A 21,126-nucleotide genomic window follows, 5' to 3' on the forward strand; every position below is an offset into this window, starting at 1 on the left:
CTTATAATGCCTAATATATACTTGTCAGGGTACACTTTCAGCATAATGTTTCTACCTTTGATAAGAAAATGAATTCCATATTCCTATTCATAAAACATTTTACTCTCTAATCTCTCCAAGACCAGACAAACATTCTTTGGGCTGATAAACCTAAATATTTTTGACAGTTTATTCAAGAAATAATTAGAAACAGCAAAATTGGGCTTTTATTATGATGTAGACATTGAACTGTTTTATAATCTGTGCAAATAAAATCAAGTTTTTTTTATGTGCCACTTTATCCAAAAAACTTAACTAACAAAAAGATTATGGCTTCCCTTCCCTGGAAACATTCTTCCTGTCCTACAAGCCTTGTCTGAATATCTTTTTATGTCCTTAGGAGAATAAAGGCACATACTTTTAACACATTTCAGTTTAAACCATGATCCTAATCTTCTGCTTAGTCTGTGTTAGCAAACTCCCGGGATTGAACTTCCTCACTGATGTTTAGGGAGATGCACCTAAAAAAAAAAAAATCATTATCTAAGAGTCCAAGAAACATTTTTTTACTTTATTTGAATAATCAGCTGGTTTTCAATCACTATAAAGTAAAAGTGTTTCACAAAATCCAGATCCTTTTTCCTTGTTATTGACAATAGATTAATTCCTAACAGGGAGCATAAAATTGTTTATGTAAATTCAAATATCCCCTCACCCATTGGCTGACATTGTAATTTTACATTCTTACAACTTTGATATCAAAATCTTGATAAAAAGATACACTAAAAATACTTTTAGTAAATCAGAGAAAGTAATTGAAAGCATACATTTAGAGATGAAAAACTAAAAATTTATAATGAAATATTAATGATAACACATGAAATATTTACCTGTCATTAAAAAGCAAAGTATATCAGTCTTAAAAGCTCTAGGGCACTTAACATTTTAAAATATCTCTGGTCTTTTCAGGACAGCTCACTTTTGCACATAAACAAGCAAAGTGCTACTTCACAACCCCTTTTTTTCTCCTATAGTTCACAAAACAAAGGAAGGTCTTCCTTATTAATGATGCCCAGCTAGTCAAACACCGTTCTCCAGAAAAGGTGAACACCAGAAAAGGTGAAATTTCAAAAACAGGTCTCTCTGACTTCAGCCAAATGTCCTTTGCCTGATGTCTTGGTGATCCTGGTTCATCTAGAAAAGATTAAACTGTGGTTAATATCTGTGTAAGACAAAGCATGATCTGTCTGAAAAGATTTCCTGTAAAACATATTTTACATTAAAATTGGTTTAAAACTGTGAACCAATTATGATGTAAATTTCATTTACATTGAACCTCTTAGTTCTCACAATGTCAGATACATAAAGCCTTGTGCATTTATAACCAGACTTATGCTTTTAAAAAGGTAAGCAGTACATTAGGTTTTCTTCCATATACTGTGGCAGTGCCTGACATTTTAATAAAGTCAAGAGAGAAAGAGACTGACTTCATGAACAATTTGTTTATTATAGTAAAATCTTATTAATTCCATCTTGCTGATATGGAATGTGAACCATTTTCCCCTGTAATTCTCTCTGTAGTATCTCAGAAGAAACGGTTTGCAGAAAAATTTTCTTACACATGATCATTTAAAACCTTTTCAGCCTCTCCATTTTTCATACTAGTATTTCTATGTTCACCTGAGTAAATTAATCCAAGATGCTGTCAGACCCTACCAGATAGCATCTATGTTAATTCAAATTTTAGAACAGGTTTATTATCTCCTCCCACTCCCTATATCTCACAAACCTATCGTTTATTTTTTGTTAGTATCTTTGTTCTCAACAAGTCACTTCAAATTCTTTTTAGAAGCAGAGAAGAAAAAATCTGGGAAAGATTGAGGGCAGGAGGAGAAGGGGGCGACAGAGGAGATGGTTGGATGATGGCATCACCAACTCAATGGACATGAGGTTCAGCAAACTCCAGGAGATAGTGAAGGACAGGAAAGCCTGGCATGCTGCAGTCCAGCACAGGTCACAAAGAGTCAGTCACGACTGAGCAACTGAACAACAAAAACTAGAAAAAAAATAATTATCACGATTACAGGTAACTAATTCAGAATAAGCCGGACACCTCTCATGTTTTCAGGTTGCCTCAATAGTCTCTGGACTGATAGGTCAGGGCTGCGAATGGAGCAGGGACTGAGATCTCCAAGTTGTCCATAACCTGATACTTTAGCTAACTGTTTGTCATGAGTGTAAATGACTTGGTCAGCTTATGATTTAAAAAGACATTTTTAAATCTTCAGTGGGGTGTTAAATGTAGTAGAATTGCTAATAGTGCATTAGAAATATCCTGCAGTTTCCCAGATTACTTTCTAGGAGGTAGGATTTCTAACTATCAAATACTGTGTGAACACAGCGGAGGAGACTAGAGAGAAAGGGCTTTGGGCATTCTGATGTGAGCTTAAAAACAGCTCTACTAGTTACCTAAATGGTCCTGAGTGGGTGTATTAATTTCCAGAGCTCCTCAAGTGGGAATATTAATTCCTACTCAGAATGATGTTAAATGCAATACTATAAATAGATGGGGCTTCCGTCGTAGCTCAGTCAGTAAAGAATCTGTCTGAGATGCAGGAGACCTGGGTTCGATTCCTGGGTCAGGAAGATCCTCTGGAGAGGAAAATGGCAACCCACTCCAGTATTCTTGCCTGGGAAAATCCCATGGACAGAGGAGCCTGGCAGGCTACAGTACATGCGGTCGCAAAGAGTCAGACACAACTTCGCGACTGAACCATCCACCACCATAAATAGATGATACAGAAAAGAGGCTCAGTAAAAATTAACCTCCTCCTCTCTGTTCTCTGTATTAAACAACCTTATGAATTTGGATTCCACCATTACAAAATTGTGGTCATTTGACCTTCAATATTGTATACCTATCCATGAATTATCCATAAATAAAGGACTAATTAACCAAGTTGGGTATTAAAGGATAGTAATAACATATTTCATGAATGAAATAGTTAATAACTATTTTTTATGAACCTCAGGACATTGCATACAAATTGGCATATTTGATTATGAATTAATGTTAACTGTTCATTTTAGGCAGGAGTTCTACTTGGAAAGATTTTAAAGGACTTAAGTTTGGTGAATAAACTTGAAAGTCCCCCTCTCCTCACTGTTTCTAAAAACTGTAAACTCAGACATTCTTCCTCTACCCACCAACCCACCAAAACACTCAACAGTATTAATTAGTAGAGATTTTTAACAGTCTGTGAAAAGTTGGGCTGAATCACCCCTATTTAATACTGTCCCAATACTGAAGCTATGTTACAGCACTGGAAGGATAAAATGTGCCTTATATAATACCATTCAGGAAGTGGTATCTCCTTACTAATACATTTTCCCCTTGCCTATCAGTTTGTAATAAGAACATTCTAGAAGATATGTATACTTTTTCTAAAGAAGTGGTGCAGGTTTCTCTCTGAACCATGAACCCTTTATAGCTTCAGATTTAGCAGCCAAGAATAAGACCTCAGTGCTTAGTCAGAGCTGGAGAAATGTACTGCCAGATCTTGGCACAGTATTAAGGAATTCTTGGAGAGGAAAATGGCTTCTGCTGGCATTACACGTATACACTACAATGTACAGACATTTTAACCCTGTGCAACTGTGGGGGGAGATGCTTATCTTTATGCATTTATTTCAATAATTATTTTAAAGCAGAAAAAATGTTCTTTTTTTTCCTAAAACATATTTTTTAATTATCATCTACCATCTTTGATCTTACATTAACTAGCCTAAAAGTGTTGACTCAAATAGTAATCAAAAAAATGAAAATTTTTTTTTCTAAGTGGTTTATTTTTATTTTTGAACATTGTCCCATTGGTCTTCGTATTTCGTTGTTCTTATGTTCAGTGTGTATTCTGACTGGAGGCAAATTTAGGCAAGAATTTATTTCTGTATTGGCACCAAAATGTTTCTTTTCAATGAAATGTTTGTTGTTGTTGGACAGGTAGAGACATTCCTAATTATCCAGAAGAATCACCTGGTTAAATGAAGAAGTTTTTAAAAGCAATGAGTAGGGTGCTCCTTCTCTAGATTCACTCTGACTTTTTTCCACATGGTTATATTTGGCAGGAGGAGATAAAAGTAGCTTTCTGAGTGTTGTTCAAAACAGACAGAACTCATCATTATTAAAACTCATGCCAGATTTATTTTGGGACAGTCACTTTCTGTTTGTTATTCACTATCACATGCACTCATGTTTTGATGGTATGGAGCAAAACCAGAGACGGCTTACAGTGGTATTCTGCAGGTGTATAACCTAAGAAGTTGAGCCTGGGAACTAAATTTGGAAGGTGTGCCCTTCTGTGGTGTTTAAACACTTTTACTTTGAAGAATATTCTTTCTGGGCTTATCAGTGTTAGCTATTTGTGTTCTTTGGTACTGTCATTCTCTGTTGAAAGTATTCTTTGTATATTTCCTTTTCCATATATATTTTCTTAACCATTTCTGAAAATGAATTATTTTCTCTATACCCAATCAGTATCCACGATATTTGGGCTGCATTTTGACTGGTGGGGTGGCTGGGGCAATCAATGGTCTGCAGCAACAGAATATTTTTGAAAAAGAATAATTTTTGGAAAGTAATAAGCAAGATAAAATCCAGACAAAAGCAGTGCCTGATCAAAATTTGAAAGATAATAAAAAGGAAAAACTAGGTAACACCAAAAATATGAATATTGGGGAAAAGACTAAACTGAGAACAAAGTTGAGGTAAACTTTAGTAATTGTGGAATACTGTGAAGCTTTTTTCCCCCTGAGGAAGATTAAAGAGGAAAAGGAGGGGGCCTGTCTCCCTTCCAACTGAGTATGGAGTTCTTGAGCTTGTCCATACAGTTGTCACATGGTTACTAGCAAATGGAATCTCAAGTATGAGGCAAATACATGCTTCTGCTACATGAACTCTTCAACAGCGTATCCTTGAAAGTACAAGTTTATTCAAAACATTTAATTCTGTATGTATTATGGATCTATATAAAATTTGTTGTCACATTTAGAATAGATTTACTCTAGTCCTATAGTACAGTTCTCTAGTACTTAAAAATGCTTCTATATGAAGTGAAGATGAAAGGAAAAAAAAAACCCTCAGATAGTGCCACTGACTAAAACTGCAATAATGTCGATTGGCTTAGTCCATTTGAAAAAACTGTGGTTCACTTTATGAATTTTCCTTAAGTATTATTGTTAAATTCATCCTTTCTGTCACAGGTGAGTCAACTTTCTACCCCAAATTATTTATCATTAATTCCCATACTTGAAAAAATATTGAAATATTGCACTTAAGTTAGCAGGACTTTTTCAGGTTAAAGATTAAAGTAGTTACTACTTAATAAATGTTTGATAATAAACCTAATAAATGCCTCATATTTGCTTACTGCTTATTGATTTTCCGAGATTTCAGCTCAAGTCACATGTTACCTATACAAATACTTAAAATTTGTCCTCAAATTCTTATTTACTCATTTTTTATTCATTCAACAAATATTTTTGACACATTATGTAGTAGGCACTGTTCAAACCACTTTAAAAATAACTTCTAGTCTTATTCTAAGATATATGTGAAAACATAGGTATAATGTTTTTGTATTTTTCTAATATAAATTTATATGAATATATCACTATTAAAAATGTTTAACGGTATATGTTCCACCTGAAACAGTTTCACATGCCACAAGTGGCACTTGGGAAAGACTGCATTGGTGTTTATAAAGCACCTTCATCCTTAGATAATCCAAGTAAGATAATCTCAATGACCCATAAAGATGTGCACACCTATTTCCATTTGGACCTCAGGAAAGAGGCATTCCTAAAGACACAAACCACAAGCAGTTAAACCAAGGCTCAACCCTGGTCTCCTAACTCTCACCTTAGTGCTCTTTGCATGATACCATTCCCCAGCAATAGGAACTGAGGACACTCTAAAAAAGGGATGGGGAAGTGAAGAAGGAACAGGGGCGGCTGAGGTCAGCTGCTTTCTCTCTGCTGTGAAATCTGTGATATGGCTGTGCTCTTGTCTTTTAACCTTTGTGTGACAGCTTAGCCTCAGCACTAAGTACCAGCAAAGGAATCACCAAGAGATTTAATCCTGTTATCGGGGATTAACACCTGAAGGGAGTTTTGACATCTTCTCTAGTTAATTGGCTCAAAAGTGATCTGGGATCTTTAATCCAGATTCTTCTAATATACACTGTAGCACACTTTCAGAGGGTCACTCTGTCTCTGAAATGTTTATGTCTTCTTTTATGTCATAGACTTACTTCTGAGATACACTCCATGCTACTGTGCTGACCTCAGATCAAACAATTATCAAATCTTTAATATGTGCCTTGTGAACAAAATAAGCAGCCATAGTTTCAGACTTGTTCAGGAAACTTTTAAACATCCACCATATAATCATGTCTGGTTTTATGGGTATGTTTCTAACCTTACTGAACAGGCTATAGGTCTAGTTATGCCAAAGAATTATTAAATCTAAAAAATCTGAAGAAAAAAAAAAAGAATCTGAAGGAATGAAAAAAGGGATTTAGAAGTTAAAAATTCAGCATATGTGTATATTTATACATGAGATAATATGTGTACTATAAATACATAAAGTCTGGTTACCTTTTTCTAATTCCTAAATCATATAGGTACACAGTTATACCATGATAGCCACTACTATTAGCATCATCATGGTTAGAATGAAAATATGTTGGCCGATATGAGTAAAGATATAAAGTCCTCCCCAAATTTCTCACCAAGATAGAAATCAAATAATTTATGAAACTTCTGGCTTGTGAATATATAGGAATATAAGATTATTAAATTCCAGATTAAAATAGTAAGTATCTTAAATTACTTGCTCCTTCAGTGTAAGTTTTATTTAAAAATATGTATATGTTTAATCTTTTTAATGTTATATTTATGTATTTGATTCCCAGTACTTTCTTTATTTACAAGTTAGCTAATTAATTTATGAGTGTTCATTAAATCATTAAATACGGTTTCTATTTGACTAGAAATGGAATTTATTTTGTTGTTCCCTGATACCTTTGTAGGGGGTTATCTTTAAAGACTTTCTTGAATATTGTGTAAGTGGATGAATATTCCCCAAAAAAACACACACTCTTCATGTATTATATTTCACAATACCAAAGAGTACTAAAATTCTGAAACCAAATAAACTGAACATTTACCTCTGGATATGTATGATTTTGTCATATTAGAAATACAAAGTGATGTGTATCTTATAGTTTCAGAAATCACTCTCATTGCTTTCTCTTTCAAGGTCATTGAATCCTTTATAAATAATATATTTATTACAAGTACCTTAGAACCTTAGAGGCATATTTAAATGAAGAAATCATGGTGGAGAATTAGTTTTAAAAATCACCAGAAAATTATTCAAGTGTAAAAAAAATTTTTGAAGATAAATTTGAGCAAGCATCATCTAAATTTCTGTAAATAAAAACTGGATTTATAATTTGACCTAATTTTTTGAGCATGTATATATAGACATATATACTTACATGTGTGTGTATATATGCATACACACACATACACATCTCTCTATATAGTATATGTGTATTTCAGCATGTATTAGAGTTGACGTGGCAGAGAAAGGTTGCTTTGGGGCCATCCTGAGTTTTGATGCTGGCCATGTAACTTAAACTCACTTAGGCCCATCTGTAAAATAACAATGCTAGTGTGCAGTATTACCACATGAAATAATAAAACAGTGCCTTCTACATAATAAATGTGCAAGAAATGCTTTTACTGCCCCTTATTTCTTAATTAAAAATAGACGATTTTTTAAAAATCATTTGACCTAACTTAGGTTTTTTTTTTCACAATAACTATGATTTTTATTTCTCCTTTTTTATCTAATATTTTGGATTTTTAGATTACATGTCTTTTTCTATGCTAACTTAGTTTTTAAAAATCGAGACCAATGGGATAAGTTTTCACTGTGGCATGTTGCATTATTTCACTGTGAATCTGCTTTCTGTTGCCTGTATCAATCCTTTCTGAGATCTCTCACTATACCAGTTTGTGTCTAACAGAAGCTCCTATTATAGGAGAGCTTTCTTCTTGGTGCCAAGAAACTAATTTAAATATAAGGGGAATTAGCTATAAATTAATTGTGAGCTATCTTTCATAATTTCTTTGTGTGAGTGAGTACAAGATGGAATCCCATTTCTAACATAAAATGTGAAAAGGTATCCAGGTACCTTTAAAAATAAAAACACATGGATATATTCATCTTACTTAAGCTTTTCCAGTCATTCCAATAAGACACTTGACTACTCCTGTAGAAATGTTATTGGAACAAAGTTATATCTTGTTCTGGCACACAATCCACAGTGAATTTGTGTATGTAAGGTATTTGGATCCCTTGGGACAAAATACAAAAGTTATGAAAAGGAAACTATTTCCATTATTTGACTGTTATTCTCATTGAATAATTAGAAATGCTTGTTTTCAGATGACAATGGAGACCCTTTGTTAATAATCATCACTGTGTACTAGATTTGAAGAAGTCAAAGAAAGTTATTTATGAACAGTATTCATGAGTCAGGAAGATTCAAAGACAAAAGTTAATCATTTCCTTGTTTATTAGAGTGTATTTTCTTACCCATTAAGGTGTCTTGGCAACCTCTGAATTTTTTTATTAAAGGAGTGCAGGGTGGGGGAAAACTGGGTTGAGGAGTGGGGGGAGGACTTAATTTGAAGCTATATTTACACAGCAAGCAATACTGTTTCTACTGAGATTGTGTTTAAGATCAGTAAAAGTTACAGTGCTTTTCTAAGTGTGTTTTTATTTGCATATTAAATTTCCTATTTGTTAATTGTTTTCCTTAGGAGAAGTGACTTCAAGAACTATGATAGAGAGTATTAGGGGCAGGTGGCAAAAACTGCACCTCCCTCCCCCACCAAACCCCCAGCCACCAGTTGGTGGCTTACAGTGATGAGGCAGCAAGTGTCATGTAGCCTAGGCTGGCAGTGTTAAAGCAGGACCCCGGAGAGGACACGCCCATCAGAAGTAGCCACACCCTCTTTCCACATCAGTAGGGACTACATGCAGCCTACTACCCTACTCGTTTGTTTTTGTTTTTTGTTTTTTTTTCCTGGCCTCTGCAGAGCCTAACACACCACTATGTAAGACTAGCTATTCTGTGCTTGGCTGTGTTCACCATGTTTGTTGTATTTTAATTCTCACCGCAGTTCTAGCAGGAAGGTAGGTATTAATGTCCTCGGGAAAATTTTCTTGAAGTGTCTTTATTTTTGAAAGCCAAAGCTTTGGCTAACAGCGAAGATTTAACAAACTAAATATTTCTCTAAATTATCCAAATTTTAGGAGGCTCAGGGAATTTAAGGGTGTTATTCATGCTAGAAAGTGAGGTCAGATGCAAACTTCTATGTGCTGGCTCCAAAGCCCAGCACCCTCACTCACCACCGCTGTTTTTCATCTGATGGAATACAGAATCACAGTTGCTGAGCATCAGGCAGTGCAAAAAGCAGACCAGGATCTCTGACTCACATGATTTTGTGAATTAAAGGTTATTTAAGTTCCAAGTTTTGTTCTTCAAACATTACCTTGAAAATGTTGACATTCTGAAAGCCACCCAGTCTTTCATTTCCGTTGATGTTGCAGCCTGGAGCCACGGAATCAACCTCTGCCCCAGCGAGGACAGAACAGTGAGAATTAAGCCTCCCTCCCCCGAGTGCCGTACAAGCACCTGCTTGTCTGGCAGGAAAGTAAAAACAGTGTTAACAATTGCAGGTCTGGGTAATGTGGTCTGGTCTTCATGCCTTCACTCAGGTGGAGCCCGAGAAGTTGAAGACACTAACGGAAGGTTTAGAAGCCTACAGCCGAGCCCGGAAAAGGAACAGAAAGTAAGCACAACTTTTTTTCCGGTTTTGTTTTTTAAGGATATAATTTACTGGCTTTCCTTCAAAGGGACAATGAAATCTCACTGATTTAGTCCATCTTGAGCCCTGCCTAAGTACAATTTAATAGTTATCATCCAAGAGGACTATTATAGATGAATTAGCTCCTACAGAAAATATTTTCTGAAACAATGTATACTGTGTGGGGGACTTCCCTCTTCATCAGCTCTTCCCTTACCCCCCCATCTCCATCCCTCTCCCTTGAGAGAAAAGAAAATATGATTAATAGTCTCAACATGTAACAATGAAATAGTCTCTGAAAGTGTAGTGAAAGTGTATCCCTTTGTAATTTAAATACTTTGGGAGGGGGAATGACCCCCCTTGTTGTACACATGTGAATAATTTTGGCAGATTACCTGTTGTTAGTCAAAGTGATGAAAAGTAATTATTTTCTTGGAGCAGGGGCAATAGACTTTCTTCAGAATTATAATAAGTTGAACTTTGGGACTTTATTCTTAATTATTCAAGTTTTTCCAGATCTTTATATTTTGAGTAAACATAGTATTGACAAGTAGATAATGTTTATTACATAACTTGTATGTAATACAATGTAGTCATATATCATAACTATTATTTCATTTTAAGATAGAGAACTATAAATGTGCTTCTGTATGTGTACATGGAAAATTATTTTAATATATATCATCAATACACCTACTCAGCTACTATAATTTTCATATTATCAAATGTCTATAAATTATGAAATTGTAATGATTAGCAGCGTATCTTGTATAAAAGACTTACATAATGATAATGACATCTTTTAAAGGGCAGTCATTCTCTTAGTGGTGTCCTCAGTAATTCTTGCCAGAGCTAAAATTTTAGAATGCAACAAATCTTGGGGACTCTCTTCACCTCACTAGAATGTTTCATAAAAGAGACGTCAGCTGCAGTGGGTTAACACCTGTGTGTCTGTGTTCAACACTCCTTTGGAAGATGGCAGATTGGCAGTGGTTTCGGTGAGGGCCAAGTGAATTGCCAGATTCGCTATAGATCTGATAAAGTGAGTCAAGCACCCTCTATTCTGACTGAAGTGAAACAATGAAGAGCTTAGTAGCAGGATAAAGCCTATAGAATTAATACAAGGTCTGGATGAAAGGAGGGAAATTGCAAGCTACCTACATCACGAATTTTCATTGGCCATTTGCTTTAGAATATTCAGTAGTACTTGTTTATTATAAGTAAAATATCCCTGAAATCTTTCCTTCAGTGAGATATGCCAGTTAGCTGGATTATGTGCAACATATCCAAAACTGTTGATAACACAAGTATTTAGATATACTGCCTTGAAATGAGCTGTATTTTCCTCATAAATTTGCTATTAAGCAATTTCTGAAAGGTAATGAGTAATAAACAGCAACGTAAAAAATTTCCTTCAAAGCCAGCTTACTATTTGAGGTGAATTTATATGGGTCCTGAGTAGCATTATCTAAAGGAACCAAGGTAAAAGACAAAAATATGAAGCAAAACAGCTTTGTTTATCAGACCATTGTCTATACTTAGAAGGACTTGCCTTATAAATGCCTCGTAGAACACTTTACATTTTGCATATATGATTTAAAATCCATTATTCTATTCTCCCAATCAGAAGATGGGCCAGAATTACTGAACCCATTTTTGATGAGGACACTCAGACCCAAATAGCTTAAATAATTAGGTAAAGGCCACATAAGTGATAAATGGTATGTTGAACCCAATCATTTATTTATTTCCCAAGTCAAGGAGACTGATTTAGCAAAAGCGTCTATGCCAACCAGGCACAACACAGTAGTCCCAGGACTTCACTGTTTAGTGAAGGAGGCAGATTTAGAAACAAATAATTAAGATGTTAAATTTGCAGTGACAGGAATAAGTGTAGTGTATTTTGGGATCACGGAGAAGTGACATTAAACTCAGGTAACGGAAGATGTCCTAGAGGAGATGATACCTCAGCCAGGCCTTACACACTACATAGATATTAGCCAGACACAGGAAACAAGGACAAGATGGGATGGGCTGGAACAGTGTTTAGATGAGGTTGGCAGTTAGATTTGGGGGAGAGGAAATTGTAAGAGATGGAACCAAACGTATAAGCAGGAGCCAGACCATAAAGGGCCTGGTAAGGCCTCAGAGGTCTTTACGTTATTGGAAGTGCCTAAGGGGACAGATGGTTGAATTTTTCACTTTAGCTGTGGCTGTATGGAGGATATATTTTAGGGGAACAGTATTGGAGACAAGGACATCCATTTAGAAGGCCATGTCAGGGGACAAGAGAGGAGGAAGACTCAAACCAGGAGGGGACCCATGAGAACAGAGGAGAAAGAATGTGGTCAAGAAACATTTAGGAGATAAAATTGACGGAACATCATGGTGATTGGCTGGAATGTGAAGGAGAACAGGTAATCAAGGACAACTCTCGGGTGCCTTAGTGGGCAGTGGAAGCACTGAAATGGGCGTACAGTAGAAAACTGTCGAGTGCAACGTGAGGTTCCTGTGATTCCACAGACCCAAGTCTGAAACTGGGAAGAAATGGTATTTGACTATGAAAAATGACTTCAGTCACACAGAGGTACTTTGACCAATTTGAACAATGGACTAAAGAGCGAACTCTGGGGCATTTGAACATTTACTGGAGATAATGAAAGAGATGGAAATAATGGTCAGAAAGGTGGAAAACCAGAGGGTAGGGGAGTTGGGTGTTAAAAGCCAAAGACCACGAATTTCTGGGATAATACAATGAAAAACAGAGGTCCAGTAAGAGAAGATCTGAAACATCTCCATTTGGACTGGGCAGTTTGGAGGCCATTGGTGACCTCAGTGAGAACAGTTTCTGGTAGAATGGCACATATAAAAATAAAATGGCCATGGATTGAAGATTAAATAAAAAGGAACAGAGAGAGTTGGTATCTATTATTTACTCTTCTTTCTACCCTTTATGTGAAAAGTTCCCAAAGAATAACTGGAAAGAAATTTGAGCTAACAAATATCTGGCTAGTTTTATAGACAAGGAGAAAGAAACTAAAAAAGGCAGGTGGCAAGAACAAGGTGGCTGAAAGTTTGGGTTGTGGCCTGAGTTCAGATGTTTCCATCATTACCTGGCTATGTGTACCCTTGAGTATGTTGTTTAACCTCTCTGAGTCTAAATACTTCATTTCTAAAGTGGGATATTAATACCAACCTCCTAGAATTGTTCTAAAGAGAGCCTTAGCACAGTTCTTAGCACATGGTATTTAGTAAACCATTATTTTTCTTATAAAGATATAGGTGAAACAAAATAATTACATATTTTTACCATTTGAAACACTGTCACCATATTAGATGTTTAGAGCATTATATAGTCATGTAACCCTCAATATGCTATAATCATACTATACTATAAATATCTTTAAAGTGATTTGCTTATTACTGCCTAATCACAAAGGAAATATTTACATATTTATTGAAGAATTACTTAGGGCCATTTTGTACTTAAAAGTGGAAATAGCTTCATTAAAGAAAAAAAATTTGTGTAACTTTTAGATATGTTACGATTTTTTTTAAAGTAAGGATCAAATCTTCTGTCTATATGTACATATATATGTACTCAGTAACCTTATTTTTGTGAATCTGGAAAGTGATAAAGTGATAACATAAACATAAAAGTAAACATAAAACGTAAACACTTTAAAACCAAGAAATGATACTTGTTGTATTAAATTTTCTTTATTTTTAAAAATTGAAATTAGTTGATTTATGGTATTATGTTATTTCAGGTGTACAACACAGTGATGCAATATTTTTATAGATTAAACTCCATTTAAAGTTATTATAAAATACTGATTATACTTCCTGTGCTGTATACTATATCCTTGTATCTTATTTTATACCTAATACTATGTACTTCTTAATCCTGTTCCCCTATCTTGCCCCTCACCCCACCCCTTCCCTACTGGTAACCACTGTTTGTTCTGTGTATCTGTGAGTCTGTTTCTGGTTTGTTATGTTCATTTTTTGTTTTTTAGATTCTGCATGTAAGTGAAAACATACAATATTTTTATTTCGCTGACTTACTTCACTAAGCGCAGTACCTCCCACATCCATCCATGTTGTTGCAAATGGCAAAGTTTCGTTCCTTTTTATGGCTGTGTAGCAGTCGCATTGTGTGTGTATATATATATATACACACACACCACTTTACCCTTTCATCTATTGGTAGACACACTTAGGTTGCTTCCATATCTTGGCTATTGTAAATAATGCTGCTGTGAACATGGAGGTACATGTATCTTTTGAATTAGTGTTCTCACTTGAGTTAGTTCTCCTCCCTCCAGTTGTGGGCAGGGATATGCACACTGGCAATGACTGCCTCTGCCCTAGTCAGAGGGTCTGTGCATCTCTGTTCCCTCTAAGTGTGTGCGCTCTCGTTGGCAGTGGCAGCCTTTACTATAGTGGAGGGCAGTGCCAGAGCAAGAAGAGCTGGAGCAGGGCCCCAGTGCAGGCCAGGGAGTGTGCTGGCAAGCCAGCCAGAATACCAGGCTATTTCTAGTCTGCTGCCTCTCCACTGTGCTGGAGCAGGGAGGCAGGTGGGGGTGGGGGTGGGAGTAAGCAAGTCTGTGCACGTGCATGCACACTTCAAAAGCAGAGTCTTGGTTTCTAACAGCCCTCCGGTAAGCCCTGCTGCTGCTGCTGCTAAGTCGCTTTAGTCGTGTCCGACTCTGTGCGACCCCAGAGACGGCAGCCCACCAGGCTCCCCCGTCCTGGGATTCTCCAGGCAAGAACACTGGAATGGGTTGCCATTTCCCTCTCCAGTGCATGAAAGTGAAAAGTGAAAGTGAAGTCGCTCAGTCGTGTCTGACTCCTAGCGACCCCATGGACTGCAGCCTACCAGGCTCCTCCATCCATGGGATTTTCCAGGCAAGAGTACTGGAGTGGGTTGTCATAAGCCCTACCTGTTTTCAAACCAGCTAAGGGGCCCATCTTCCCAGAGTTGCTCCCCAGGGAAGATCTCCAAGCCTGCGATCCTGCCTTCCTCTTCTGTGTGTGGTTCCCAATAGCTTTTCCTCCATTCCTACCAGATTCTATGTGGACAGTTTTAGTTGTAGAAAAGTCGTTATGCCAGTCTCCACGTCATTTTCAGTGAGAGCTATTCAACATGCAGTTGTCAGTGTCCTCGTATACTACCATCTTGATCTCTCATGTGTTAAATTTTTTTTAATCTGCGTACTTTCCCTACAGATTAGGTTTTAGAATCCAAGATTCTTGACATTTAGGTCTGATCCAAGTTTGTTCTGGTCTACATGAAGTGAGTTTCTTAAATTCTGAACTGATAGTCCAGAGCAATGTGCAATTCTCACTTCCCTCTTATTTCTCGTACTATTCACAGATGTGTACCTGGCTTCTTTTTTTAATTAATAAAGATAAGGATAATGTGTGACAATATAGGCAATGAACATGAGAAGTGGCAATTATCTCCATTAATAACTAGAAATGTGATTATATGAACATCTATTGCTTAATCAAGTAGCTTTTAGAGTGTCCATTAGTAAAAATGTTTATTATTAAATGTCAGTGGGGAAGAGAAAATAGTAGAAGAGACTCGACAAGGAGGGCCTCTGGACTAGAAGATTGAATTTTGACTAATTATTCATTTCATGGACTCATGGAGCTTTTTCTTCCTCTTTTAAGCTCATTTTTCCTGACTTGACCAGCTAGTATGAATATGGTATGCAGATTTGACATCCAGAAAGTCTCTCTGTACCTCTTGATTTCCATGATATATTCATGTAATTTCATGCCCCATATCTCCATATTTATTCTCTCTTCCAAAAGTAGTCATTTCACCCTCTAATAACTGCTTAAGTTTGTCAAAGGAAAAACATTGTACTAATTACCTTAAACTAATACAAGGAGTTTATAAATATTTTAAATATCTTGTTGAAGAATGAACTCACAAACTCCTAAAATTTTGTCTGTTCATTCAACAAATAATGTTGAATTATTTTTATACTTTAATGTAGATGCTGTTGAAATTTTTCATATTAAAGAACAAAACTTTTATGCCTCTATTACTTTGGAAGATTATTTACAGTTAAATATCATCTTCTTTGTCATAAAATTATAATTGGTTTCACCAGTTTTCCCTAAAAAATCAAGTGTGACATACAAACAGCTGTTGTAACAGCTACTTCATTGAGTTGTTATAAGGATTAAATGAAGTAATATATATAAAGATTTAATTCAATTCTTGGCATATATAAAAAAGTGAAAGTGTTAGTCGCTTAGTCGTGTGCAACTCTTTATAATCCCGTGGACTGTAGCCTCTGTCCATGGATTTCCCAGGGAAGAACACTGGAGTGGGTTGCCATTCCCTTCTCCAGGGGATCTTCCTACCCAGGGATTGAACCCAGGTCTTCCACATTGCAGGCAGATTCTTTACCATCCAAGCCATTAGGGAAGCCTTAAAATATTCAATAAATACTAGCTATTTTTGTTATTAAAGATAATAGAACCCAGATTCTCTGAAGGTTTTTCACTGAAATATTTTCCTTTTTTTTTAGACATTTAGACTTTTATGTAGTCAATTTTAAACCCATAAGATAATAAAAATGCATAACAAATATCTTTTAAAACTTATCTTCACACTTTTATACAAATACAAAAGAAATAGTAAAGATAAAGCTATTTAACACATTGCACAAAGCGTAATATTGTCAGATAGCTGGGCAGTATGTGATACTGTCAAGACCTTTGCTAAACAAGCCACAAAAGGGGCCTCAACCCAGCCCAACTCTAGCTCAGCTTAAATAGCCCTACAGAGTCCTGGGATTGCATTCCTCCCCAGAATCATGCTTAGCAAACTCCTCGGTGGGAAAACAACTCAGCCTGACCCCATGAGATGACCAGGGCCCTGTAAAACTGGAATAAGTAGGTGAATAAAAGATAGCATGTGACTATATATCAACTGGGACATACTCAAAAATAGCAATAAAAGAAAAGAGATAAGTTGTAGAATGGTACTTATATCAGGACACATTTGATATGATATATATTTAAAAAACACATAAAAGACAATAGTAGGTACTGTTCATGGATATATCATATAAAATATTAAAACACGCCATAGGAATACACAGCTTCCCTTGTGGCTCAGATGGTAAAGAATCTGCCTGCAATGCGGGAGACCCAGGTTCAATCCCTGGGTTGGGAAGATCCCCTGGAGAAGAGAAAGGCTACCCACTCCAGAATTCTTGCCTAGAGAATTCCATGGACAGAGGAGCCTGGTGGTCTGCAGTCCATGGGATCGCAAAGAGTCAGACACGACTGAGCAATTTCATTTTCTTTCTTTATAGGAATACACAACACAGTTGCCTTCGGGGAGGAGGGTGGGAGAGAATGAGACTGGGAATTTATATCAAATGGGAACTTTAGTTTAAATTTTTAATAAAAGAATTAAAAGAAATATGTAATTTATTAGCAGGTTTTTTTGGAAATAGGTTTGATAGGGGTTGATAACTTGTTCTATGCACTTTTCTGCATAAATGGGAAGAATATAAAAGCTGTAGGCTAGCTTTCAGGCCAACAAAAGTTAAGGTTGATGCTGCATTGCTCTTATAGTTCAGTTACAATCTTTTCTTTCAGTTAAACTGACTTAAGTGCATATAAGTTTCCCAAAACATAGAGCCGTTGTTTTAGCTTTGGACACATTATTTAGACACCATATGGAGCATCCACGATGTGTATACCTAGCAGTATACTACTTAATGATTGTATACAGAAACTAACTGCGTGAATTGTCCAGTCCTGTTGTATGAGGGTAAAACTTGGTGAGGACTGTGGTAAACCAAAGGGCCTCATCTAGAAGCATTCCAGTAAAGTTCAAATATGTTTTTAAACACAATGTGAGCCAAACTAAATGGGACTATGAGCCAAATTCTTCTACAACTGCAAATTTCCAATCTCCATGTAAATGCTGGGCTAGGACTTAACTCTTGGAAGGCCATTTACCTCTACACCTTCTCTAGTAATCATCGGGATGAGATAAATGAAATGAATCACCTTAGTACTCAGAGTAATTGGGTAATTCTTTGTATGCATCAAGAAGGAAAAGTTAGAGTGGACATAATTCCTAGAGGTAGATAGTGCGGATTTGCCTTGTTTTAGTAATTAGTTCATTAGCTTCCTAGTTAAACGTTTCAGTCATGGCAGATTCTCCATATGTTAAATACCTGTAGTGGTATGCTGCAAGTGAAAAGTGAAAGTGAAGTCGCTCAGTCATGTCGGACTTTTTGCAACCCCATGGGCTGTAGCCTACCAGACTCCTCTGTCCATGGAGTTTTCCAGGCAAGAGTACTCGAATGGGCTGCCATTTCCTTCTCCAGGGGGTCTTCCCAACCCAGGGATCAAACCTGGGTCTCCTGCATTGCAGACAGACGCTTTACTGTCTGAGCCACTAGGGAAGCCTGGTATGCTGAGTAGAGAGAAAAGGTCAGACGAGTGATAGACATTCTGAGACCATCATTCTTTATCTTGTCAAATAGTTTTGTCATTTTGCTTTTGGGGAGGCGGGGGCGGGGAAATGTGGCAGAGCCTCAGGTGTGCCAGGTTAAGCTGTTTCCCACCTGTAATGAAAGTGCACCAGGATTTCAGCCTTCATTTGCTGAACTCCTGAAGCCAGGATGCTCCAGAGAGGGCAGAGGGAGCTCCCTAGTGGCCAGAGCCTGCAGTTCAGAGCCCTTCCTCCAGACACACAGCCTGAGAAAGACAAGCCAGAACAAAAGGCAATGCGGAGCAGGCCGGATCTAAGAGCACAAGCTCTGTCTGTGGAAATAGAGACCCGTTGCCCAGCTTCCTTGCAAAATCATCAGACGGTCGAAGAAACATGTGGAAGGGGAAAGAACACTTTCCCTAATCATCGGTTCAATTTGTTTTTCCTGTAGTTATGTGACCTTATCATTGATTGGTGTTCAGTCATGAGAATCCCAGAGTGTTGTGTCATCAGAATTGTCCAAATGTGAATATAAATTGACTTTCTTTCATGGAATTGGTACTCTGTTTTCTGATTAGGGAATTAAATTGAGATTTTTTTTTCTTTAATTTTTTAATCTACTGTGTTGTTTTCGTTAATTCCAGAAGTGGAAAGCTAAATAACCATTTAGAAGCTGCTATTCATGAGGCCATGAGTGAACTGGACAAAATGTCTGGGACTGTAAGTTAATTTATTTTTCCATTATACTGTGTTTCTTTGAAAATAAATTGTATTATACTTTTTGGTAAAGTCTCTTAAATATTGTCAGGCAACTCACGTAGCAATACTAAATTACTGGGCTCAAAAAAGACTGCTATCATAAAAAATTAAAAATAACTTAAGAAAAAATAATCTAGTGGTATTAACTATGTATTTTTTCTGAGGTAAGTAACTTTTTTCCTCACATAAAATACTTTTAAAATGTGCGCAGCAAAACATTGAAGTTAAAATCATAGCTTTTGCATTTGACTCTTAGAATAGCAGTGATTATTAGTGCTGCCTAAGTATTCAATAATATAAATTTCACTCTACCATAGAACAAAAAGGGAAATTGAACATAGGGTCAAGACCAAGAGTATATAGTCATTTCATTTCCTTTCTGCTATTACCTAAAAAAAGTTTAGGTATTAAATATTTGGCCCCAAATCCTATTGCTAAATTATTGATATTTAACACTATAACCTCTGGTTTTAAAGTGTCTACTTTTTCTTTACATTTTTATTGAATGTTGTATGTAATGGTGTTGAATGTGAGTTTAATCATCATTCTCTAATTTACATATTGGCTAACATAAACACTCAAACTATAATTTTGATAATTTCTAAAAAATGTGACTTATCCAAAGCTACTCAGCAATGAAAGGGTGATTTCTTTTAGTTGTTATTGTGTTAACAAGGTTATCTGAATCCTAACAAGCCATCAAATGGCTACTGAATGACAGATATAAGTTTTTACACATTCGTAGTGCATTGGGATTGGTACAAGATTTTGTGATCCAAACCATCATTTCAAAGATGGGTAAACTGAGGCCCTGAGATGTTTAATTTCCTGATAGAATTATAGGAAAAGTCTGGAGCAGAGATTATAAACTCAAACACTTTCTGTGTGTGTGCATTAGTAACTCAGTCGTGTCCTACTCTTTGCAATCCCATGGAGTATAACCAACCAGGCTCCTCTGTCCTTGGAATTCTCCAGACAAGATAACTGGAGTAGATTATCATTCCCTTCTCCAGGGGATCTTCCCAACCCAGGGATCAAACCCAGGTCTCCTGCATTGCAGGCAGATTCTTTACCGTCTGAGCCACCAGGGAAGCCCCTGAAACACCTTCTAGGGCTGGGCAAATAGTATCATTAAATACAGGGGATCAGGTTTGAGTGAAACAGTGATTTTAGTGGATTAAGAAATGCCAACCAAGATGCCCTGGTCAAGGTAGGCTACGTACCAACTCTCAGTCTTAGAGGCTTAATGGCTTAAAAAGGCTGTTCCTCACTTGGGTCTCATTCTGGTTGAGTAAGTCTTGCTTCACACAATCATTTAGGGGCTCAGGTTCTTTCTATATCTAGTGTCCCCCATTCCCTAGGGTCTCAGAGTGCTCCATCACATCCTTAGCATCCAACCCAGCAGCGGGAGAGAAGACCATGTACCCAGAGGACGGCAGGATAAGGTTTCATGGGCCAGACCGGGAAGTTCATCTGTTCTGTTGACTTTCCACTGGTTTGACCCAGTCACGTGGCCTTCTTAATTCAAGGGGACTGGTAAAAGTATTGTACACCATGCCTGCTCAGGAAGAGGAGAATTGTGTTTGGCAGGCATCTCGCTAATGTCTCTCTCAAGATCTTTGGCCTTTGTGGCCAGCAAGCAGTCAGGAGTGATGGGGGCCATGGCAACATGAGGACTGTATTCTCTCTAGAAGGAGCTTCTGCTTCCATGCTGCAGGGAGCTAGAGCCATGTGGGGATCTGTGCCACTGTTGCAAGATCTTCCCATTTTTTCATGCAACACTGCAAGTCTGAAAGTAAAATTTCTCATTATTTAGTGTTGCCAGCTATTTTTAAAATATTAAAACACCATAGGGCTAAACCAATCCCTTTCTAGGCTTCATTTGGTCCACAGGTAACTAATTTGCAACTTTGAATAAAGGCTTCTTTCCTCAATTTATAAAAGGTTTCAATAGACTCTTTATC

General features: G+C 36.8%; 1 protein-coding gene across 23 annotated transcripts in view; it reads left to right on the forward strand.

Moving 5' to 3' along the window:
* The window catches only part of MBD5 (methyl-CpG binding domain protein 5), a 488,069-nt gene that overhangs the window by 464,354 nt on the left and 2,589 nt on the right, over positions 1-21,126 (forward strand). For 17 of the 23 annotated variants that reach the window (XM_086352266.1, XM_086352333.1, XM_086352261.1 and 14 more), the window contains 2 exons: positions 9,794-9,906; positions 19,048-19,123. In XM_086352266.1, coding sequence (XP_086208392.1) covers positions 9,794-9,906; positions 19,048-19,123 — 189 coding nt within the window. The remainder of the gene's footprint in view (positions 1-9,793; positions 9,907-19,047; positions 19,124-21,126) is intronic. The other 6 variants (XM_086352309.1, XM_086352388.1, XM_086352426.1 and 3 more) reach the window with 1 other exon arrangement.

The sequence above is a fragment of the Bos grunniens genome, chromosome 2 (assembly GCF_055505025.1).
Source record: "Bos grunniens cultivar Pamir isolate PY7600 chromosome 2, Bosgru_T2T1.0, whole genome shotgun sequence".
NCBI classification, from domain to species: domain Eukaryota; kingdom Metazoa; phylum Chordata; class Mammalia; order Artiodactyla; family Bovidae; genus Bos; species Bos grunniens.